A 19,509-nucleotide genomic window follows, 5' to 3' on the forward strand; every position below is an offset into this window, starting at 1 on the left:
ACATCTCAAACTTCCGATTCTCTTCTTTTCCTTTTTTCCCACAGTCCATGATCCACTTCCATACAATGCTGTGCTCCAAACGTACATTCCCACTAATTTTTCCTTCAGTTAAGGCCTATACTTGATACCAGTAGTCTTCTTTTGGTCAGGAATTCCTTTTCTTCCTGTGCTACACTGCTTCTTATGTCCTTCCATGAGTTTTTTTGCTCGGAAGGTAGCAAATACGTTAATTTCATCTATTAGTTCGTCGTCCCTGTTCTGGCGTAACTGCAAGCGCCGGAAAGAAGACGAAGAACGCAAGAGAAAAGAAGTCGATGAAACGACGTCGGCCAGTGATGCGCAGATTAGGGCCGCACCACGACAGTAGTGGCCTCTACAAGAGGAGAATCTAAGCGCCGCTCCTGCCAGCCTCAGCTGCTCAGTATCGGCTCAATATTCGACAATCGTAGAGCGGCACTAGCAGAACAGTTATACGTCTGGATACGACTCTGGCAGGTGACACGTACGTAAGCATCCTGTCTGATCACCTGCATCCATTCATGTCCATTGTGCATTCCGACGGACTTGGACATTTCAAGCAGAACAATACGACACCCCACACGTCCAGAAATGCCACAGAGTGGTTCCAGGAACACTCTTGTGAGTTTAAACGCACCCTGTGGCCACCAAACTCCCCAGACGTGAACATTATTGAGCATATCTGGGATACCTTGCAACGTGCTGTTCAGAAGAGATCTTCATCCCCTCGTACTCTTACGGATTTATGCGCAGTCATGGAGGTTTGCTGGTGTCAGTTCCCTCCAGCACTACCTCAAGACATTAGTCGACTCCATGCTACGTGGTGTTGCGGCCCTTTGCGTGCCCGCTGGTGCCCTACATGATATTAGGGACCGATGACCTCAGCAGTTTGGTCTCTTAGGAATTCACACACACACACACACAGGTGTACCGGTTTCTTGGGCTCTTCAGTGTATCTCGAAAACCAGTAAAATTTGGACACATGTTATATGGAATATTTTATTCGATTTAGTCTACAAAAGGACTTCCTGAAATGTTTACTGGCTCTCCAGAGCACCGAATATAGAGGTTCTTCAACAGCGAACCGTTGGCGTGGATCGGGCAGTGCGCTACCGCCCCTCAGCTCTCAGTGGTTAGCAGAGACGCGTGGAACAGCGCTCGATTTGTCTGGGCGAGGGTAGCGCGACCGACACTTCCCGAGATGCTACGTCGGCCGGGCGAGGCGAGGGGCGTCGCTGACCGCTGAGTTATTGCCGCGGGGCGCAGATGGGCTTTCCGTGATCCACGTCCGGCTAACGACAGCCTGCGTGCGCCCCCGCAACCCGATCCGGCTGCCACGTATCGGCAATTAGGCGTGCCCTCAGTTCTGGAGGCCGGCCGTCAGGGTCAAGTAACCCTCTCCATAAACCAGCCCTTCCCCTAACCAGTATATCTTACCTTCAACACTCGGCGCCACTTCTCTAGACTGTCACAGTTTAGCATATAACAGCTTTTTGGAATAACTGAAGTAACACACTGAAGGAAAACAGTCGAACAAGTAAACTGCTTGACAGTTGCTAAGAAACACTTTTTTTTGGACAGGAATAATCACTGGCAATGATGGACGACGTGAGAGTCAATATACCGGGTGATCAAAAAGTCAGTATAAATTTGAAAACTGAATAAATCACGGAATAATGTAGATACAGAGGAACAAATTGACACACATGCTTGGAATGACGGGGTTTTATTAGCACAAAAAAAAAATACAAAAGTTCAGAAAATGTCCGACAGATGGCGCTTCATCTGATCAGAATAGCAATAATTAGCGTAACAAAGCAAGACAAAGCAAAGATGATGTTCTTTACAAGAAATGCTCAATATGTCCACCATCATTCCTCAACAATAGCTGTCGTCGAGGAATAATGTTGTGAACAGCACTGTAATGCATGACCGGAGTTATGGTAAGGCATTAGCGTCGGATGTTGTCTTCCAGCATCCCTAGAGATGTCGGTCGATCACGATACACTTACGACTTCAGGTAACCCCAAAGCCAATAATCGCAAGGACTGAGGTCTGGGGACCTGGGAGGCGAAGCATGAAGAAAGTGGCGGCTGAGCACTCGATCATCACCAAACGACGCGCGCAAGAGATCTTTCACGCGTCTAGCAATATGGAGTGGAGCGCCATCCTGCATAAACATCGTACGTCCCAACAGGTGTTTATCAGCCAGGCTGGGGATGATGCGATTCTGTAACATATCGGCGTACCTCTCACCCGTCACGGTAGCAGTTACAAAACCAGAATCACGCATTTCCTCGAAGAAAAAAGGCCCGATAACGGTAGATGTGGTAAATCCAACCCATACCGTGACTTTCTCATCGTGTAATGGAGTTTCCACGACAGTTTTAGGATTTTCGGTAGCCCAAATTCTGCAGTTGTGGGAGTTGACAGACCCTCGGAGCGTGAAATGAGCTTCGTCGGTCCACAACACGTTACTCAACCAATCGTCATCTTCCGCCATCTTCTGAAATGCCCACACCGCAAATGCCCTCCGCTTCACTAAATCGCCAGGTAACAGTTCATGATGCCGACGGATTTTGTACGGATAGCATCGGAGGGTACGCCTAAGTGCCAACCAAATAGTAGTGTAATGGAATGCCGGTGCGACGTGCGACTGCACGAGTGCTGACTTCCCCGTGCATAGTCGAACCCGCTACAGTCTCCATTTCTTCCTGAACGGTCTCAGCAGCATTACGCCTTGTGCTCGGGCGGCCACTATGGGGTCTATCGTCTAAACAACCCGTGGCTTCGAACTTCGAAATCATTCTTGCCACAGCTGCATTTGTCAACGGACCTTTACCCGTTCGAATCCCCTTCCTATGGCGATAGGATCGTAACGCTGAACTAGCACATTCCCCATTCTGATAATACAGCTTCACTAAAAGCGCCTTTAGAGTTAATGTCAACATGCTGCGACTGCTGGGGCATTTGATTCTCTCTCTCATTACAGCTCTTTTTATACACGATTGTCATGCGCAGTCACTGACGTTTTGCTGTCCAGCGCCATCTGTCGGACATTTTGTGAACTTCGTTTTTTTTCCCTAATAAAACCCCATGTCATTCCAAGCATGTGTGTCAATTTTTACCTCTCTATCTACATTATTCCGTGGTTTATTAAGTTTTCAAACTTATACTGACTTTTTGATCGCCCGGTATACGTAATAGAGGCGGAGTGGCGTATTAACAACGAAAAATGGTACAGATTTTACCACGTAGGAGAGCAGGGTAACAGACATAAAGTAACGTTCATGTTTGACATAAGTCAGACTCTCAGTATAAAGATCGATATCGAATTCTCAGTAAGGAATATGCCCTCCTCGGGCACTAATGCACATTTTGCATGTGTTACTAATGCTGGATACCACACTATTCAAGATTGTCCCACTCCTCTCTCAAGGCTATTTTCAGTCTTGCACGGTTCGAGGAAGGGGTGTTCGTTGAGAAACAGGTTTGCCAAGAGCATTCCAGGCGTGCTTTATAGGGCTTAGTTCCGGGGAGTACGGCCATTTCATCTTCCACTGAAGTCACACCATTTGCGAACTTCCTACTCCATTTGTAGACTCGCTGCTGTGACAAACATGCATCACTGTACTGAACCTTCATTCGTCGCTGAATTTCAATAGGTTTCATACCTTCACTACGCAAAAACCGCATAACATAACGCTATTCTTCCCTGGTGCAAGTCGCAAGTGGGGCGGCCATCTTTATACTGATACTGCGACGGTGTGTGTGCATCTGCACTATGCTGCCACTTACAGGCCATTCTGCACGCTGTTTGTAAGACGTTTACCAACTTACAGGATAACGACACGAAATTTCGATTTGTTATTACAAATGTAAGGTTTTCATTTGACTCGCAGTCGTATTTGGCTTATGAGGAGCTGCTTGACCATTGCACACTTTTCATCTGTCGCCTTACGCACAGTCATTGTGCTAGTTGGGCTGCTGATAGCATTGTGGAACTCACTAGTGATTCCGTCCGCTGTTCTCATGCCATTTTTTACATTCACTCTCTGCAATGCTTGAAGTTTCCTGCCCATCCTTAAATAAGGTCTGACTGATCTTGGTTTAGCCGTGATTGTTCCTCCGCGTTCCCACTTCACAGTCACATCACAAGCAGTCGACTTAGACAGATTTAGAAGGATCGGAATATCTCTAATGGATCTGTTACTCAGCAGACATCCAATGACTAGTCCCCGTTCGAGGTTACTGAGCTCTTATGACTACACACTCTGCAGTTACTGCTTCACTACTGAAAGCCGGCCGAAGTGGCCGTGCGGTTAAAGGCGCTGCAGTCTGGAACCGCGAGACCGCTACGGTCGCAGGTTCGAATCCTGCCTCATGATCCATGGAACTAGTATTAATCTAATCTAATCTAATGGATGTTTGTGATGTCCTTAGGTTAGTTAGGTTTAACTAGTTCTAAGTTCTAGGGGACTAATGACCTCAGAAGTTGAGTCCCATAGTGCTCAGAGCCACTTCCCTACTGAAAACACAGTACTCCCCGCCTCCTTTCACACTGACTGGTTAGAGAGCCTGTATAGGGAGAGAGTGGCCAACCGGACGATACGGCGGCCATTTTTCTGCCAAACTGCGGGCGGGACTCCTGAATGGCCAGTAGTGGAGTACACACTCACCGAATCAAAAGTACAAGACAATAGGGTGAAATCATTCGTTAAATGTGTTTCTTTACAGCTATAATATACTCACAGTAGCCTACTACGTATAGCACAGGAAAATTTGATACAGTGGCTGTAAAAATTATTCGTTACTTGCATTTATCTCCTTTAAAGTTCGTTTACTAGGGTTATTGCAATGAAAGTAGCGTAATTAAAAAAAATAGTGTATAGCATTTGTTTTGTATCGGAAGTGCATAACGCTAAAGATTTAACGTACCTGTATTACGTCAGATGAATGAAAGTCGTAAGCAGTTGTTTACTTGTGACATGCAAAAAGTGTGAGACGTGTTAGTACTTCTTGTCACGTCTTCAAACTTTTTGCATGTCACAAGTAAACAACTGCTTACGACTTTCTTTCATATACTGAATACCTCTCATAGATAACAAACGAAAAAGATAACAAAAATCAGGTAATGTTAAATGTAGGCTACTGTAATAAAGACCAAATATAACAAGAAAACTACCGTATCCCTTCTACCCCACAGTAAGTAGGCCTATTAAAAACTGTCTTCAAGAGTACCTGCAATTATTTACTACGAATAATGTTTCGGCAACCACGACAACTGCGGAAAACGTGATTACAACTTGCCTGCGTCAACAGTCAGGCAATAATACTGAAACCAAACTAATGCCTAGTGTTCTGATTCGGAACGAAATAAAGTTTGACGCTATAAAGTCGAATGAGCATGGCCCAACAACTACAGGAACTTTCCGTTTCCAGCAAGGACTGTCAGATATTGGCTTCAGAAAAGCTTGTGATGCTACCAGTATGCACGAACTGTTAAAGAAACAAGAGCTTAAAAAACGATATACAACTAAATCGAACATGCATGCACAACGCATAACAAGTCTCTCAATAATTCAAATACCTTTTAATCGTTTCAAAAAGTCCTCTGAACTTCAATTCAACTCAAAAGCACGGCGAACATAGGAAGCGCGAGAGACGTTTGGCAGAAAAATGGCGCAAAAGCTAACTAACCAATCACGGGCAACTTCACCTAAAGCCACTCTTTCTCTATATACAAGCGCTCTATGGCTGGTTCGCCTCTCGTGACATCTAGCGGTCAATTCCGTATTACACAGTGGTGTCCGCATACGTATGATCAGAGAGTAGATGTTACTTCAAAATCATCACTGTAATGGCGTGGGGTTTGTTAGCGTGCCTCGATGTAAAGCACTTTCTTGTACTCAAACAACTTTCAGACAGAACTTGGCCAGTATTAAGGCCTGGTTCTCATCCAAATAAGCAAAAAATAGGCAAAGTTCGCAAGTTTTTTTGACATAGTAAAAATACATACAAAGGATATATTTGGGGATTGTGATTGATCATACTTTGAACTTTATTTCAGATTTCCACACAAAAAAGTGGCACCCGTAATTATCGTTTGATCAAGGACCTGCGAGTTTGAAGTACGCAGTGTGCGTGCAGTATAGCCCCTCAGGAATCTGTCGATACTACATTAAATTTATGGGAGCTTATACCTAACCACAGTGAAATAACATTCAATTTAACGACGCGGTGCTAACTGGAACTTTGAGTTCGATTTTGGGGGTTTGTCTCACTCTTTATGGCTTTACAAAAAATAGTTGATATTAACAAATTTCATATATTATAGGTATAAGCTTTCAAGAAAAGTGTTTACTTTTCTGCGGTCAAATATAGAAGTTAATCGATTGAACCGTTTTTAGTTCATGCTGCATGCAGTTGTTTAAAGTTTAGAAAAAACTTTCATATGTCTTATCAGTTCAATTTCATACAAACTACATATTATATATTCTGAAGTTAGATTTTCAAAATTCAAAGTCCAATATGTTTTGACCAATTTTGATCAAAATTTGACAAAAAAAGTGTTTTCGTTACTTACGTTTAGTCTGCAGTTCCAGAATCGTATATCACCCCTTCCTCTAGTTCGGATTGTTCCTGGAGAGCAATTCCTTCAATCTTCTTGGCGAGAAAAGCCGATCTGCTGCGTTCGGCAGCCTGCACACGTTGGTCGTCAGACTTTCGGCTAATACGTTTGTATGCTTAATGCAGTATAAATCATTTTGTGAATGTGTGTGATGGCACGAAAAGTTTTCTACCTGAGCCGGCTGTCTCCTGCTGAGACCATCTCACTGCGGCCGTGACTCTGCTTCGAACAATGGGCTGTAGAAACTTTTTTGACGCACGGATTAAAAATCATTATCGTCCCAACATTCTAGACACATATACGTTTCAAAAGTTTCAAAAAAATTCAATAAAGAAAAAATCAAATTTCGACCATTCTGAATGAGAATCGACCCTTAAGTTTCTAATTCTAAAAAATACGTGAAATGCAGAAAGGTACACAATGAAATCATTATGGATGGTTTGTTACTAACTGCTCACTCAAGTGTTTCACTAGCTTTTCCGTCCTCTCCTCTTACATCCCACCAAACTGTCAGACGTCGTATTTCCTCTTATAGCATGACATTTGTAACATGAGCGCTTATTGTAACAGCAGTTTTCACTATCGGCGTTAATGTTTACATTGCGATATTACGCCAGTAATTGGATATGTGAAACTTACCAGACAATACTCACGTAATTGGTCTCGATTTATCTTCAGGCAACATCATTATCCCAGAAAAGTAGTTGATCAGTCCATTAACAGTGCATGTTTGCATCTCTAGGTTGCATGCTCGGCTAAAGTGAGTGTGCGTGCTTGTGTTTTACTTCATTTTCACTGTACATAACCAAAAGATCTGTAGCGTAGCTACAGAACTTCTTGAGATAGAAAACCGAGTGGCGTGAAGCAGTGGTTGGAGGAACTGGGTTCACACCCCCGCGCACTGCGTCCAGATTTGAATTTTCTGTGATTTTCACCGAGTATTTAAAACAAATTATGCAACTTTTCTGTTAAAAAGAATACTGCCGATTTCCTTCCCCATCCTTGACTGTTCGTAGCTTGTGCTCCGTCTCCAATGACAATGTTCACGGAACGTTAAAGCCCAATGTTCCTCTCTTTTTCGAGAAATGACCAGTTTAAGTACTGATTATTTTAGCTTAATATTTTTTATAATTCAGCAGGATTCCGTGGCCGTTGTCGTTGAAGGTGAAACCTTGTTTACGCCATTTAATATTCCACTTTAAACTTTTGCAAAACTCGACGTTCCGTCCCCTACGCTGGGATCTTCTTCAGCAGTCTTCTGGTGTCCCGGAGAGGCGGCTTAACATATCTGAAGATTTCACCTCCGCATTTTTTTCTCTTCCTTACCGCCTATTAACGTTCGATCGAAAAGAGTGCGCGTGCAGTGTTTTGTCCTTATTCCTCGTGTTTGCTAATTGTTGCTTATTAACTTCTAAAACGCTTCTTAAAAGCACAAACTCGCTATCTTTGATGTTGTGACGGCGTATTACTACCATCCTCTGAGACACATAATCCGTCAGTTGTAGTCTTTTGTTTTCCACCAGATGTCGCCGCAAATACACTAACAACATTCGCCAAAAGAGGCACACCGAGCGCTTTAGACGGATTATGTTCTTTCTCTGTGAACGTGAAACTGCCTGGTGCCGCTTTGCTTGACTTCCGAGAACTGTCTACGGCTAGACTGATAGGCGCAGTTCGCGCTTCCCGACTCCACAGACGGGCAGCGCAGATGCCACTCACACGATGGATGCGAGCTGTTTGTTTTCCCTCCAGCCACTCGGAAACTGGCGGTCTGCCCACTTCTACGAAATCACGTCTTTGGATAACTTCTCTTATTGTTTGGACGCCGCGACGAAAGGGAAACCTTTGATGTTGCCATGAAAAGCACCGGTTATTGCTTTTTTGATATAACGTGGTGTGAAATAACGGCTCTTCCGCTCTTTATGTCTCCAGAAAGTGACTTTACCTTAGAAACGCGGTCGTAACTTGTTAATTGTCAATAAACAGCACCAGCTCTAGTCAAGCGCAATAATGGAGAAAAACTTTCTGTACATGTGATGTTATAGCACCACTTCACGCAAATTTGCTTACAGAATACGAGTGTGTGATTGGAGGAAGCTTTGTCATTCTTATCTCTTCGGATATAATGTTACTCCGCAGAAACACTGCGAACCACGGAAGAGAGTCGACCGTAAATTTTACAGCGAGGCATTTCCCTTAGTTGAATTTCTTTTTATTGGAATGCAATTGTTCGGTTTACTGCACGTCTCCATTTCCACAGAGTTTTTCATTACTTCCACAGACATTAAACACTCTCGCAGTAAGTCTTTTAAATATTCCATTCCGTCTCCTATACGAAATTACAATAGAATGAGCAGCTTTCAAGGTGGTCTGCCTTTGTCCATTCTCGTTTCAAAATCACGTTCACAGCCATTCTAGCTGCAGAACAGGAACACAGTTTAATCTACGTAGACGAAGCGACTACGTGAATTTCAGGTAACATAAGCAATTTAATGAAAAGTAAATTCCTTTTTTTTAATGTTCTTACTGCGCAATTGATTTTTCTTAAAGTTTGGTATCTGAAACAAAAATATACAGCCTTATTTAGTCAACCAAACAGATGCAATCGAAGTGACAATAAAATCCATTCTGATCTGTCTGCATTCGCATTTTAGCAGCTATAGCATCTAATCATATTTATGTTTTTAATCACGTTTGCCACACTCAAGTTAAATCGCTAAAAAAATGTAGCATTTTTTTTTTAATGTCACCATGATGATCGTTTGGTTAGTTAAAATTCATTATAATATGGTTGTGTTCTGTGTGTGTGTGTGTGTGTGTGTGTGTGTGTGTGTGTGTGTGTCAGAAGGCTTATTCTCATGCAGTCAACCTAGGTTCTGTGTGGCATCGCTAGAGGTTCACAATAGACATGTTGTATCACTAGAAGTGACTGAACTACTTTTCTCCAAATTTTTCTCCGTCGTTTATAGATCTCTCACTGTTGGTAACTCTCTCGCATATATCTGATAAACCCAAAACTGTATAAAAGTTGTTTCATCATCAAAACTTCTCTTTCTTCTCACAGACGCAGATTGAGTCTCGGAAATGTTTTTATGTTTGTGCATTTCCTTTTACGAGTAGCATTCGGTTTTGTAGTAGAAAATGCAAACCATGCCGCCAATTGCTAAGTGTGGCTGCCTTGAATTATGGGGACTAATCTGATATTTTTTCTGTTTTCAGAGACCTCAGCAAGAACCAGATCAGCAAGATAGCAGCGGACGCATTCCTGGGGCTCAAATCGTTGACGTCGTTGTAAGTAAATACAATTTCGTATGAGAGGATTTTCAAAAGTATCGTATAAATAGTTTAAAGGTACAATGATATGAGCTGGCCAGGATGAGACTTAATCACATCTCGTGGCGATAATAACCAACAGATTTTGGTTTCGAGCATATTTTCCTTGAATTATTATCAAAGGAAATTAATTTTATGGTTGTTGTGTTTGTTGTTAGTGTTCATAATAGTACCTTTTTAATTACTGTGTTTTTGACATATTGCCTTTGTCATCTTGATATACTGCACATAAAGAATGACATCGCCAGATTTCTTCGTATTGCGCACTGCATGTTGTGTATTGCCACAGTCGTTCTAGCAGGTATCTTAAAAAAAAAAAAAAATGAGGAACATTAGACGTATGTCGGAACAAGTTTCGGTTGCTGAACAACACGAATTATTTTAGATGTGATGACCCACACGTCATCGTTGTACTATGGAGAAATAGGGGAGATAGTGCCACAGACATGATACGTGAACTGGAGTGGCAACCATTAAAACAGAGGCGTTTCTCGTTGTGGCGGGACCTTCTCATGAAATTCCAATCACCAGTTTTCTCCTCCGATTGTGAAAACATTCTGTTGGCACCCACCTACATAGGGAGAAATGATCATAATGATGAAATAAGAGAAATCAGGGCTCGTACAGAAAAAATTAAAGTGCTCGTTTTTCCCGCGCGCCGTTCGAGAATGGAATGGTAGAGAGACAGCTTCAAAGTGGTTCATTGAACCCTCTGCCAGGCACTTTATTGTGAATAGCAGAGTAATCACGTAGATGTAGATGTAGACGTATTTGAAGATGGCCCGGGCTAAAACTGGCTAGTAATACAAAATAAATGTCGAAGTAAAAGTCAATCATGCCGCAGTACATTAAAGGGCCTGTGGTGGAAAAACGTTTTTGACCTTCAGAAAATACATTGAGGCTGTGGACCCCATTATGAGAAAACTAACAGCCTGTTGTCACATTCAAGAGTCTCACATGGCAGGAGGAAGTTTAGTCCCTCGGAATGTCCTTATTTTTTGATAAAGGGACATGATAAGTGTGAGAATTGTGCTTTGATTGATGATATAACAATGTATTATCATTATTATTAAACACAGAGGAGTACGTAGAGGAGATGTACAACTTGGAGATGATGATAGAAAAGAGAACGCCAATGATGTACGATGATTATTAATAAAGACAATAACATCCATAGATAGTGCACAGTGAACTTGCCAAAATCTGAGAAGCTCTAGCTCTCTGATCTGCTCTGGGACAGTCAAAGCTTGTCTCTGAGTTGTCTCAGTAGCTCCGTGTTATGATTTTGTGACGTGATTGAGCGGCAAAGATATTATTTGAGAGAAGGCTTTTGGCGCGCAATTCAAATGGCTTCTTTGACTACTAGTGTACTTGGCATCACGTTACCATGCAGTCCAACAACGGAGCGTTGTCGTATCCAAATGCCCCACAGATCTTGAAATTTCACGATTCGACCAGTCGACTAAATGGAGACTCGCAATGGGGCCCCTTTCGAACTTTCTCAAGTGCTGGTAACACTGTCTCACACGATAGGGCGGCGTTTCCGTGTGCTTTACAGTGATCAGTCGACATCAATACTAACGCACTCTGGTGATCGTTCTACCTGTCACGGAGAACTGCAACGCTGATCACTTACATCCAGGTCAATGGAGTGTACACGTAAGGAGTTACAGTGACATCCGAGCATGTCTTCTTGGTGCTTCACTTTTTTTCTCAAGCATTGTAACTTCTTAAGTCTTGTCAGGCTCATCTTCTGATGAGGCATGGAGAAGTTCGTACTTGAGGCTCGACACTGAAGATTCCTTCACAATGACAAGATCACTGGATACACTTTAATGTATCACCTTGAGTTGTAGTCATTTGGCAAGTTCCGTCAGAAGTTAAATTTATTTAGTTTCTGCAGTAGTGTCGATGTTAACATCCAGGCGGTCGCTGTAATTGCCTGTCAGCGATGGAGTTAAGCACTATTCACTGTACTCACTATTTGTTACTAGTATTTTGTAAGCAATGAATGTCATCAGGAAAGGGGCGGCATCCAATAAGACTCTGAGCTTTCCGCAAACGGCGAACTTGCATACAGAAGAGGGATTTGGAGGGGGTAGCTGACGTCGTTAAGTTGTAATGGATGCAGGATCAGCTGTTAGCGCTAAGACATCCAGCTGAGTCTCAACGTAAGTAAATGCAAATGCAGTGCGTACAAATAAACGGAAAGAAGCCACATTGTTTGATTACATGTTTGGCTATCAGTCTCTGGAATCAGTTAGCAAGTCAATTATCTGAGAGTATCTGTTCGGAGCGATTAAAGATTATACGGCGACAAAGGCCTAGTCGTGGGACAGGCAGAGAGCACTCTTCCGAAATAGCCGGCCGCGGTGGTCTCGCGGTTCTAGGCGCGCAGTCCGGAACCGTGCGACTGCTACGGTCGCAGGTTCGAATCCTGCCTCGGGCATGGATGTGTGTGATGTCCTTAGGTTAGTTAGGTTTAAGTAGTTCTAAGTTCTAGGGGACTAATGACCACAGCAGTTGAGTCCCATAGTGCTCAGAGCCTGAGAGCCTTCCGAAATATAATCCAGCCCCGAAAAAGTTCGCTAACAAATATCTCTCTCAAGCGTATCATGAGTCCGCCTAATACCCTATCAATTTCGATTAACGTAAGAGACACGAGGACTGTAAGAGATGCGCAGGTCTTAGTGTATTTGCTCTATCAGTGTGACAGCGTCAAAAAAATACTTAATAAACTCGAGGGGCACACTCTTCACTGTTAATGGCGATGGGCTGTAGTCCCATAACTGAGGTGCCTAATGGCTACCCAAGATTAAAGTTTTAAAAAAGTACCAGAAATGTCTTACGTCAAACAGTGTTGTACTGTCATTAATTTTTTCAGTTAAATATGTCTTCGACATGCTCAAGATAACTAGAAAATATTGAAACTGAAAATTTAAATTTTTTCTACTTGTTTCAAAACAATGTTGATTTTTTAAAAACGTAAATCAGTATTGCAAGTGGATACTTTAAATTTGCGATTTTTTATAGTTGATGAAAGATATCACGTGCTATATACCACTTACTACAGGTTTTAACACTAGTTAAGAAATGAGTTATTCAAACACCCAAAAAACTCATTTTTACCATATACGTGGGATTGCATGCTCTGCACTTAGCCTCTCAGTTCCGAGAGGTTACCTTCCCAATATAATAAAAATATTACGTCTCCCAACTTTCAACCTGCCTAATGACATTTAAGGTAAGATAAGAAAAAAACGAGCGTATATGGAGGGATCTAGACAAGCTTCCTGCCCAACGAATGGAACTACGAAAAATTATTCATGTGCTCTGTACACTCTCCGCCACACGCCACATCACAGCTTGTGGAGACATGAAATGTACACTGCCCGAAAAAAAAGAAAACAACACCCTCAAGGTCTATGTTCAGTGGCCTCAGAGTACAATATATGGGTACTGAGAAGTTTTAATGTGATTCATTCGTCACGGTTACCGGAGATCAGACGGCGGTCAGGAAACCTGTCTACGTCTACATCTACATGTACATCTACATCTACATTTATACTCCGCAAGCCACCCAACGGTGTGTGGCGGAGGGCATTTTACGTGCCACTGTCATTGCCTCCCTTTCCTGTTCCAGTCGCGTATGGTTCGCGGGAAGAACGGCTGACGGAAAGCCTCCGTGCGCGCTCGAATCTCTCTACTTTTACATTTGTGATCTCCTCGGGAGGTATAAGTAGGAGGAAGCAATATATTCGATACCTCATCCAGAAACGCACCCTCTCGAAACCTGGACAGCAAGCTACACCGCGATGCAGAGCGCCTCTCTTGCAGAGTCTGCCACTTGAGTTTGCTAAACATCTCCGCAACGCTATCACGCTTACCAAATAACCCTGTGACGAAACGCGCCGCTCTTCTTTGGATCTTCTCTATTTCCTCTGTCAACCCGACCTGGTACGGATCCCACACTGATGAGCAATACTCAAGTATAGGTCGAACGAGTGTTTTGTAAGCCACCTCCTTTGTTGATGGACTACATTTTCTAAGGACTCACCCAATGAATCTCAACCTGGCACCCGCCTTACCAACAATTAATTTTATATGATCATTCCACTTCAAATCGTTCCGTACACATACTCCCAGATATTTTACAGAAGTACTGCTACCAGTGTTTGTTCCGCTAACATATAATCATACAATAAAGGAATCTTCTGTCAGTGCGTCCCTCTGTTTTGACTCTGCAGGCAGTAACTGTGCTGCATTTAGGGATGAAAAGTGTTTGCAATATTCATTCTAGGGTACAACCACGCCCCCCGACGAGGGCATACTCCTGTTGAACTGCTGCAGCATTTGAACGCGGTCGCATTGTGGGTCTGCGGTAAGCTGGACGAACATATCGACGGACTGCTGCATATGTTGGACGCAGTGTATCGGTAGTGTGTCGCCAATTTCTACATAGATCTGTGGAACATTCCCACAACTGTAAACCTTGGTCTGGACGTACACGTAGAACAGACCCACGTCAAGATTGCCGCATTGTGCGAGCAGCAGTGGTCGACCGAAAATACCCAGGGACGAAGTCTGGGCACCCGCTGCACCCGCTGTGTCGTCAGGGAGCATTGGGAACCGCATGCTTGCAGCAGAACTAAGAACACGTGTTAATCTGGCCAGGCAACCACTGACACCGCGACACCGCCAATCAAGGCTACTCAGGTATCGTCGAAGAGTTGACTGGAGAGTGGAATGATGATCTGTTATCTTCAGTGATGAGAGTAGATTCTTAACTTTTCATGGTCAGGGTACACAGTCACGAAGAATTTTTTAAAGGACGTTGTATTCGAAATTACTTATTTCACAACTGCAGTTTTAGTCTTTGGGCCATTTTGAGTTGGTACTGCAAAAGATTTTGCTTCAGCATATGTCGGATTTTACCATCCTCTAACATGTATACATGTATACAGTCATCGTCAAAAATACATGTAACATTGATTTGTAGCGATTTATGTGAAGGACATTAATATTGGTAACATTTCACGTAATTTACATTATGTCAAGATGTTCAGAGCTTCGCACACGTCTGATCTTACCGTATTTCTACAGTAAAGGCTTATTTTTGCCGATGACGTTTATACATGTGAGAGGAAAAGTCAGCCATATGCTGATACAAAATCTTTGGCAGTACCACCTGAAAATGGCCCAAAGGCCGAAATTGTAAATGTGACAAATAATTTCTACAGTCAACGGCGAATATGATGTCCTTTAAGAAAAAAAGTAGATATTGTCCGTATGCGAATAGTGGACGTACACGTGTATGGCATTAACCTGGTGAGCTGCCTATTCCAGAATGGCCGGCCGGAGTGACCGAGCGGTTCTAGGCGCTTCAGTCTGGAACCGCGCGACCGCTACGGTCGCAGGTTCGAATCCTGCCTCGGGCATGGATGTGTGTGATGTCCTTAGGTTAGTTAGGTTTAAGTAGTTCTAAGTTCTAGGGGACTGATGACCTCAAATGTTAAGTCCCATAGTGCTCAGAACCATATTCCAGAATGCATTCGCCCACAACACACAGCTCCCGTTCCAGGTTTCATGGTGTGGGAGGCCATCAGTTACAACTTGCGGTCACGTTTGATTTTTCTGCAGAGGAAAGTAACCAGTGCCCATTATATTGCACATGCTGTCATCCCCATGCTATTGCCATTTTATCGGCAGGAAGGTGATGTGCTTTTTCAGCATAACAATGCACGTCCATATACGACTGCAGCATCGACGCAACGTGCTCTGTGTCGTATAACAACTGCCCTGGCCAACAAGATCACCAAATCTCTCGACAGTTGAACACGTCTGGGACATGATGAAGCGGGAACTTACATGTTCTCAGGACGCCATTCGGCGGCTACACTGATCAACCAGAACATTACGACCACCGACCTACCATCGATATAAACCCGCCCAGCCAACAGCAGCGTCACCTAGCGATAAATGACTGTTAGTCAGACACAGGCGCACGGTGCATGTAGCATCAGTGGGCGCGCTGTCCGTGTGTAGAATGGGGAAGGAGCGTGACCTGAGTTTGACTGAGGGCAGATTGTGATGGCCCGGAGGCTCTGTACGAGCATTTCGGAAACTGCACGGCTTATTGGATGTGTGAGGAGCGCTGTGTTGGGTGTCTTCAACATGTAGTGAAACCAAGGTAAAACCACGTCCAGGCATCGTGGGGTCGGGCGGCCACCCCTCATTACAGATGTCGAACATTGTAGGTTGGGCAGACTGGTAACTGTGGCAGAACTAACATCAGACTTTAATGCTGGGCAGAGTACATGTGTGTCTGAACACAGTGCACCGAACACTCCTAAAAATGGACCTCATCAGCCGACGCCACATGCATGTGCCAATGTTAACACCACGACATCGAGAACTACAACTGAAATGGGCAGGTGACCATCGGCGCTGGACAATGGTGCAGTGGCAGAGCGTTGCTTGGTCTGATGAATCTCGATACCTTCTTCATCAGACCAGTGGGAGGACGTGAATCCGTCGTCTTCCAGGGGAACAGCTCCTTGACACCTGTTTTACGGTACGGAGACAAGCTGGGCGCGGCTCTATTATGTTCTGTGGACCATTCTCTTGGGCATCCATAGGTCCAGTGGAGCTCATGCAAGGCACCATGATGGCCAAGATACTTCGTACACTGGTTGCAGACCACGAACACCCCTTCATGGCGATCATTTTTCCCGACGGCAGTGGAATTATTCAACAAAATAACGAGCTATGTGACAAGCACGTCGTGCAAAATGATGGTCAGGTCCTGCACAAAGTGTCATCACTCCTGTCTCTATGCTGTTCATTTTTGGAAGACAACCTACGACCAGCTTAGAGACAGAAGTGATGACACTTTCTGCAGGACCTGACCATCATTTTGCAGGACAATGCTCAAGCAGGTACAGTACAAGCTGTTACTGATTTCTATGACTGATGGAGCTGCTGCGCTATACCACCTACTGCACTCCCCTGACTTAAGCCCTCGTGAGTTCAACTCGATTTCTAAACTGAAGGAAACACTTCATCGCATTCGCTTTAGAACTGCTACAAATTCGTCGGGCAATAGACCGCGCCACTCGAACTGTCAACACAACTGGAACTGCTAAGAGTATCCTACGACTTCCACATCGCTGGCAACGGGTTATACACAATGCTGGTGACTACTTTGAAGGTCAGTAAAACTTTGAAACACCTATCTATTTCGTACGAGCTGTAAATAAATAGTTGCCATTATTAAAGTTCCAACCCTCGTATTTTTAAAGTTTGTTGCAAGTCGCCAAGTGGTCTCATTCTCTAATACTGGACGAATAAAGTCTGGGAATTGACGCTTTGTGGGCTAGTCTTCCTTTTCACCCCAAACCCTTTCATACGTGATTCTTTACCACACTGCGATTGTCGCCTGACATTAAGGTATACGTGTACCAAGTTTAGTTGATATCAGTCTAGTGGTTTAGGAGGGGATGTGGAACACACACACACTTCTATAATTCGTACGGATATGGATTTTACCATCGTAGTTCGTCACCGACTAACTAGACCACGTGCAGGGCGTACTTTTTTCCGACTTTTGTGCGCGACCTTATACACAAAATAAAATCGTACGACTAGCTATTGTCGTCTTTTCGGAAGACAGGAGAGGAAGAGACGAGCAGAGTGACAGACTTGTTTTCCGGGCAAAGTTAAGTTTAAGAAGTCTCGTCTGGAGCTTCCAGCACTTCGAGTTCCAGCTAGAGAGAATGGCTCGACCGAAGAGTTTGTAATCGGATTGCGCGTCGCTCGAGCCGGCAACCACTCTTGGGAAGACGCTTACAGTCTTCCAGGCGACTCACTTCTTTGCAACAATCACGTTAGCTTTCATTGAACTTAGCCGAGTGGAACGCAGTGCTTTCAAGTAAACACCGCAAGACGATTACGTTTCTCCGCGACATTAGTAGCTCTCTGGCACCGTACATTACTTTCGTGTATCCGATTTCAGGCCTACGTTGCGTTGACAGATGAGCGAGTCATTTACAACGTATTTTTTCTAGAGGTATTTGTTTGCTGTGTAGCCCTGTACAGGAGTGAAACGTGGACAATAAACGGCACAGAGAAGAAGAGAATAGAATCTTTCGAAATTGTGAACTCGCGAAATTTTCGGTAAAACTCGTCACCTCCAATCGCCATCGCTGTGTTTGTACAAACCGTACTACCAGTTTTGACCAAGGCCACCGTCCCTCAGAGCAACGTCCCCATTTTCTTCGTGATATTATTATCATAATGTTTGTATCTTACGATGTTAATTGTTTTCAGTGGAGTAATTAATGTGATGTTGAACTCTATCAGCCTAACTTCGATGAAAATAAAAGTTTAGCGAGAGTTGGTGATGATTATTCATATCGAGTTAATGTACAAATTTATTGAGATAAGGAAGGTCTTTTTATGAATTGGAATATTTTTCATTACAAGATGCTAAGTCAGAGGGAGTCTTTACAAAACAGTTTCAAACAACAATGAAGTTGTGTGCCACTCAGTGTCAATTTAAGGAAAGTGGTAGACGACATATAGAATCAATGTTTATCACAGTCAGTATCAATACGTATCCCAATTTCTTTTCGTTCCCAGGCTGTCGAAAGCAAAACCTACAAACGAACAGAAATGTGCATTCACAGTCAACGACGACGACAAAACAAAATGTGGTGCTACAGGCGAATGCTGAAGATTAGATCAAATAACGAATGAGGAGAACTGAAACGAATTGGGGAAAAAATTTATAGCACAATCTGACTAAAAGAAGGGACAGGACATATACTAGCACCAAGGAAAAGCCAATTTGATAATGGAGACAAGTGTCTAGAGGAAGACAAACGCTCGAAAAGAGTAGACAAATTAAAATGGATACAAAGTGCTATAATTACGCAGAGGTGAAGAAATTCGTAGTACAGGATAGGCTAGCGCAGAGAGCTGTATCAAACTTGTCTTCGGACTGAAGGCCAGAACAACACTGTTAGGGTCATCATCACCTCTTATCATCCAGTGGCATCCTGGGAGTGGAAAAATTAGTATGCTGCTCTTCTACTACTGCAATTCACATGGCTCTTGTTACCCTTGTCCACAAACTCAGTGCAGGGAATGGTCCGTTTTGACCTGATCGCGGAATCTGTGATTACAGTTTGTTATTACATTTCTGAACAACACTTTAACGAATTAACCGTCTGATCACCGTAGCTTGGCAAATGGAGTCGCACCTAAGAGTTTTTACAAAAATATTTAAAATAAAGCCATTCATTGGAACAAATACTCTGCATGACAAAACAACTTGAAGCACCCAGGAGGGGAGGAGGAAACGAAGCGAAACTCTACGAGTTGAGAGTGTATGTAACGCTTGCTCAGTGAGTACAAAATCGAATCACATTTGCAAAAAAAAACTTGGCAATATGAGTTCACTTATCAGTACGACTTTGCAACACCTCTGGCTTGGATGCAAGCACTGATTCCGTTGGAACAGCCGT

The 19,509-nt window shown here is 43.5% G+C and overlaps 1 protein-coding gene across 3 annotated transcripts in view; it reads left to right on the forward strand.

Moving 5' to 3' along the window:
- The window catches only part of LOC126259302 (protein slit), an 839,566-nt gene that overhangs the window by 758,103 nt on the left and 61,954 nt on the right, over positions 1–19,509 (forward strand). For all 3 annotated transcript variants that reach the window (XM_049955969.1, XM_049955971.1, XM_049955970.1), the window contains exon 9: positions 9,869–9,940. In XM_049955969.1, the coding sequence (XP_049811926.1) occupies positions 9,869–9,940 (72 nt within the window). The remainder of the gene's footprint in view (positions 1–9,868; positions 9,941–19,509) is intronic.

This window comes from Schistocerca nitens, chromosome 5 (assembly GCF_023898315.1).
Source record: "Schistocerca nitens isolate TAMUIC-IGC-003100 chromosome 5, iqSchNite1.1, whole genome shotgun sequence".
NCBI lineage: Eukaryota > Metazoa > Arthropoda > Insecta > Orthoptera > Acrididae > Schistocerca > Schistocerca nitens.